The sequence below is a fragment of the Dipodomys ordii genome, unplaced genomic scaffold, assembly GCF_000151885.1.
Source record: "Dipodomys ordii isolate 6190 unplaced genomic scaffold, Dord_2.0 Scaffold62, whole genome shotgun sequence".
Lineage (NCBI taxonomy): Eukaryota > Metazoa > Chordata > Mammalia > Rodentia > Heteromyidae > Dipodomys > Dipodomys ordii.
In genome coordinates, this window is record NW_012267278.1 from 2,629,001 (window position 1) to 2,635,000 (window position 6,000).

A 6,000-nucleotide genomic window follows, 5' to 3' on the forward strand; every position below is an offset into this window, starting at 1 on the left:
GAGGGCTTCTCCTGGCCACACAGGGTAGACTATCAGGTGGTGCTAAGGCCTGACTTGGTGGCTTATGATCTCCTCATCTCTCATTCCACCCAGCCTCAAAGCCTTCTGCAGATGGACGAGAGGCCAGGAGACCAAGGAGCAGAAACCCTTCCACCTGGACAGTGGAGGATGTTGTCTGGTTCGTGAAAGACGCCGATCCGCAGGCCCTGGGGCCTCACGTGGAGCTCTTCCGAAAGCACGTATGCCAGTGGACAACCTGGGTCGGGGGGGGGAGAGTTGGGGATGGGGGAGGAGGTTCAATCCCCCCCTAGATGTTGAGGGACTGCATTAAGCTCCACAAGGCCCTGAAGGGGGCCAGAGCCAAGAGGGACAGATGCAGCCACAGGCGTCTCGGCAGCACGGCCACTCGGTTTTGTTGTGAAGGGATATTTGTGCCATCTGCTGCCTGTGTTAGCCTTCATGAGAAATGTCTGTTGTCCTGCCCATCCATCCATCCGTCTGTACCTTCAGCACTCATTTAAAGACACCCCAGTTATGCCAGGCCAACTGACTGTCGATTTCTAAACTGCTTTGAGGATTAAATGAGAAGTCTCAGAACAGCACCTGGATCCTAGTCTTCAGTGAATAGGTGGTGTTCCAATTATTTAGCTCACTCTGAAGCATGAAAAAGACGGCAAGTGCAAAAAGGCAAAAAAAAAAAAAAAATGAATACCTTACCAACCTTCCTATATTAGTTTGGGATTTCTGCCATAACAAACAGATACAATGTGATGGCTTAGTGTTTTTGTTGTTTGGTTGTGGGGCCTGAACTCTGGGCCTGGGCGCTGTCCCTCAGCTCTTCAGCTCAAGGCTAGCACTCTACCACTTGAGCCACAGCACCACTTCCGGCTTTTTTCTTTTTGCTTATGTGGTGTTGAGGAATCGAACCCAGGGCCTCAGGCATGCAAGGCAAGAGCTCTACCACTGAGCCACCTTCCCAGCCCCAATGTGATGGTTTAAAACACTGTAGATTTTTTTTTTTTTTTGGGGGGGTCTGGTCATGGGGCCTGAACTCTGGGCCTAGGCGCTGTCCCTCAGCTCTTCAGCTCAAGGCTAGCGCTCTACCACTTGAGCCATAGCGCCACTTCCGGCTTTTTTCCTTTTGCTTATGTGGTGCTGAGGAATCGAACCCAGGGCCTTGAGCATGCAAGGCAAGCGCTCTACCACTGAGCCACCTTCCCAGCCCCTGTAGATTTCTTATTTTGCTGTTCAGTAGGTCAGGAGGCTGTTCCTGTCCTCATTGGACTGTTTCCCTTTCTGCATGGTCTCCAGAGAATCTGTTCACTAATCTACTATTACCCTAGATCTACTATTACCCTTTTATATCTCCACACTGCCGTCTTTAAAGCCATGGAACAGAAGCCTTTCCCAGCTGCCTCTCTGGGATCCTCTCTTCTACTACCTTCTTCCACTGTGTGTGTGTGTGTGTGTGTGTGTGTGTGTGTGTGTGTGTGTGTGTGCCTGTGGCTTGAACTCTGGGCCTGAGCTCTGTCCCTGAGTCTTTTGGTTCAAGGCTAGTGTTCTATCACATTGAGCCACAGTGCCACTTCCGGTTTTCTGGTGCTTAATTTGAGGTAAGAGTTTCACGGACTTTCCTGCCCAGGTTGACTTTGAACCACTATCATCAGAGCTCAAACAAAAAAAGAAAGAAAGATAAAAGCCCATCTAATTAGCACACTTAAACACACCTGCAGCAGTCACCTAACATGTCCGGCAGATTTCTGGGATTGAGATGCTTGCAGAGAGAGGAGGCGGCGCTTTCTCTTCCTTCCAGTCCCTCGCTTCACCTAGGGATTCAACCATGGAAGCCGTGCTCGGAAGTGGGGAGTTTGTTTCGAAGTCCACACCTACATTTATTAGGCATATATTTGGTTCATGTGACGGCAGGAGACCTAGGACCATACCCAGGGCGGTGTCCAGACAGATTTGGGCAAGGGAGGAGTTTCTGGGTGGTCCGGTATGGTGAGTCTAGCAGGTGGGATTAAAGAGGGAAGGTGAGGAAATAAGGCTGCTAGAGGGCTACAGAGAAGCCTTGTTCTCTGTGATTTCACCAGGACACGGAGAGTGCGGGAGTGCTCTAGCTGTGCTCATTCTCCCCACCTGAGTGCTCGTGGTAAAGTACAACCTTTGTCTTAACTAACCTGAAAATGAAAATATCCTCTAAAGAGGAAGGGAGCCAGCCAGATTGGATTCTACATAGAAATTCCAGATGGGACCAGTTTAGAGACCAGTGGGAGCCATGCCCACCATGAAAGGACTGGCCCATTTCCTCCTGGGATGAGCAGGTGCATAGTTTTATGTGTGCCACCTAGAATTATTGACAGGATTGAAAAATATTTGAAATTTCTTATTGAGTGTACTTAGCAGCTCTGCAGTTGGCTAAAGGTAGGGGGCCCCCAAGAGACGAAAGAAGAGACTCCATGTCAGCCTCTGGAATGCATTGGAGTGGGGTGGGTGGAGTGGGGTGGCATAGAATGGAGTGGGGTGGGGTAGAATGGAATGGAGAGGGGAGGGGTGGAATGGAGTGGGATGGAGTAGGGTGGAAGGGAGTGGGGTGGGGTGTGTGGTTGGAGAGGAGTGAGATAGGGTGTACAGGGGCTAGTGTTCTTCACTTTTTTGTTGTTGCGCTTGTTTTGGGGCTTGAACTCAGGGCCGAGGTACTGTTCCTGAGTGTTGTTGCTCAAAGCTAGTGCTCTACCATTTGAGCTACACCTCTACTTCAGGCTTTTTTTTTTGGTGGTTAATTGGTGATAAGCATCTTTTGGACTTTCCTTCCTGGTCTGACTTCAAAACATGAGCCTCAGATCTCAGCCTCTGAATAGTTAGGGTTACAGGTGTGAGAAACCAAGATCCAAGTTCACTTTACTTTTTGTTTCATTCTCCCTTGGTTGGATATTGGTTACATAGCTGGGATATGATAGTTGATTTATTCATTCAGAAATATAAAAGATCCACAGAGAAAATAGGAACGGGAGCATATATTTCTTTAATTCCGTGTGTGTGTGTGTGTGTGTGTGTGTGTGTGTGTGTGTGTGTGTATGTATGAGAGAGAGAGTCCCAGACTAGGACTTGAACTCAGTTCTTTGGGCTTTTTCTTGGCTTTTTCTCTCAAAGCTGGTGCTATACCACTTGAGCCACAACTCTACTTTTGCATTTTTGCTAGTTAATTAGAGATAAGAGTCATTGGATTTTCCTGCTTGGGCTGGCTTTGAAGCATGAGCCTCAGATCTCAGCCTCCAGAGTAGCTAGGATTATAGGCATGAGGCAGTTTAACCCTGGGACCAAGGGAATATGGCCTCAAGTAAGTCCATAGGGCTTCACTGCATCCACATTACCTCAACAACAATTTGACCACTCTAACCATGTCCTTGGTTTTCTCTCTCTCTCTCTCTCTCTTTCTTTCTTTCCTTCCTTCCTTCTTTCTTTTCTGACTCTGTTCCACCAGGAGATTGATGGCAATGCTCTCTTGTTGCTGAAGAGTGATATGATGATGAAGTACCTGGGTCTGAAGTTGGGACCCGCATTGAAACTCTGCTACCACATTGACAAACTAAAGCAAACTAAGTTCTAATGCTTTTCAAAAGATAGAAGCAAAGCCCTACACCTCACATCTCAACTTGGTCTTCTGCCTTACCAATATCCAGCAAACAACACGAAATAGATTCTCCTCCTCAAATTAAGTGGATATATATATATATATATATATATATATATATATATATACATATATATATATTCTGTCTTTGCCTTTAAAACAAATTCAGTGTGGCTCTTTTTGAAAGAATTGTCTGTGTTAATTACTTATCAAAAAATTACAAAAAGATGGTTATTTTTAGCATTCTTGGTATCTTGGTTGCTGTTGGCATGGGTGCTATTTGTATAATGAGAGAGAGGGGAAATGAATGTCACCTACGCCTACCGCCAACTTCCACTCTGACTCGGCACCTATTTTCCTAAGCCCTGCCAGTGGAAGCTGTCTCTTCAAGATGATGGCCTCACCTTGCACTATCTGGAAAACTTGAATTCTTTTTGCTCTCCAAGAGCTTTTCTGGTCCTACCTATCTGAAGTTCTGTATTTCCCCACTAGGGGGCAGACTGCTAATGAAATTCCAGGTCCTGCTGAAGGCAAGTGGCAGCTTATTCAGAATGCAGATTTTCTGTACAAGCTCTAGCCTATAGAGAAACAGGGGATTTATCCCACAGTCGGCACCACAGATTGCAACTTGGGAAGAAATAATCATCAAGAGAGTTCTAGTGCATATCCAGTGTACTGACTGATGCCTGAGCAGCAAAGACAAGAATTTGGAAGCGTGCTGGCACCAGATGGGGCCTTGGAGTCCCTTTCCTGCTGAAGTCCTTACCCAAGCGTTGATGTGTTGGCATGCTGAAGAATCTTAGTGACATTTAGCCATGGTGTTTTCTTGGAAAAAAAAAGAAGAAAAGAAAGATGTCTCAATGGAGCTTCGCAATGGGAGAGTGTTGATTTCTCGTTACATGGCTGAATTTTGTAGTTGTATCTGTGGCTAATTTTTCTAGTCCTCAACAAATACACAGACATGCTATTACTGGGTTTAATTTAATTTACAAATAGGTTCTCCTTTCATGCCGTGGAGTAATAGAAAAAAATTGATTTTCTTCTGCTTCGCAGCTGTGTCCAGGGAAAGACTATGAATCCACTTGCCAGGCAGGGGTGACCCCTTCGCCGCATTCTCTACACCCTTCTCCTCTCTCTCTCGTTCTCTCTCCCTGTTTCCCTCCTTTTGCTCATGGAACTGGAAACATATCTTTCACACAAAGCCACTTTGGCAAAGGCAAATGCCCTTCCTTAATGCAACATCTTTAGAGATGGCAATGAGGGGAACAAATCCCGGAACGGGTAGAGGAGGACTCATGACTCTGTTAGCCAAGTATGGATCAGAGAGGGCTGCGGCCTGAGCAGGTCTCAGATGGTGAGGGGGGCTGGGCAGGATCTTATCTCCTGTGCTGGGATCAGCTGCCCTTTGCTGAACCTAATCCTCACACCTCCAGAACAGCCAGCCATGGGTAGGTCTTCATGGTGACACTCTCCATCAGTTTAGGAAAAGAAATATTCCATGCCAAGCTGTGGGGCTCTCCAACCCAGTGCTACCATTTCCTGTGAAGCCTATAGGCCAGAGTGCCTGGGCCCAGCATAGGCCAGCTCTGACTTTTTAAAATCTCACCTGCTGGGTGCCACTGGCTCACACCAGTCATCCTAGCTGCTCAGGAGGCTGAGATCTAACAAGCAAGGTTTGAAGTCAGCCCCTGGCAGGAAAGTCCATGAGACTCTTATCTTCAATTAACCAGCAAAAAAGCCAAGTGTGGAGCTGTGACTCAAGTGGTAGAGCACCCGCCTTGAGCAAAAAGATTAAGGGAAATTTAGTGTAAATTGGACTTACAAAAAAAAAAAAGATTAAGGGACAGCACCTAAGCCCTGAGTTCAAGCCCCAAGGCCAGCATGCGTGTGCGTACACACGCACACATGCATTTGCACACATGCACATACATGTGTGTGCACACATTCACGGGCACACAAATCTCACCATTCATAAAATGAATGCTGCCAGAAAAAAGAATAACTTGCCTATTTTTGCACTGAAATGCAGTTAGCAGACACCAGATTATTGGAACCATACTGCAACTAATTTTTATCCCTCTTAGAAAGCTTGTCAAACCAGTCAGCTAAATCGCTTCCCAAATGTACAGTGCACCAGGCCATTTCCCTAAACAGACCTTGCAGGGTCAGGCCCAAGAGGTCAGCCTGGCCCCAGGGAGCGCTACTAGAGGGGCCTCGCACTGACAGATGTGTATTTGTTATTCTATTGAGGTCACTTTGTTTCAGGTTGTGTGAATAAGGATGTAGCTTTGCATAATTCCAAATTAAAGTGTGTGCATGTTCCCGTTCCAAACATTTCCAATTACACTTGTCTGTTAAACACTTGA

General features: G+C 46.6%; 1 protein-coding gene across 2 annotated transcripts in view; it reads left to right on the top strand.

Moving 5' to 3' along the window:
• Positions 1-5,145, top strand: part of Scml4 (sex comb on midleg-like 4 (Drosophila)) — a 70,656-nt gene extending 65,511 nt beyond the window's left edge. For both annotated transcript variants that reach the window (XM_013022353.1, XM_013022354.1), the window contains 2 exons: positions 94-239; positions 3,485-5,145. In XM_013022353.1, coding sequence (XP_012877807.1) covers positions 94-239; positions 3,485-3,610 — 272 coding nt within the window. In that variant the 3' untranslated portion in view covers positions 3,611-5,145. The remainder of the gene's footprint in view (positions 1-93; positions 240-3,484) is intronic.
• Positions 5,146-6,000: the final 855 nt, after the last annotated feature.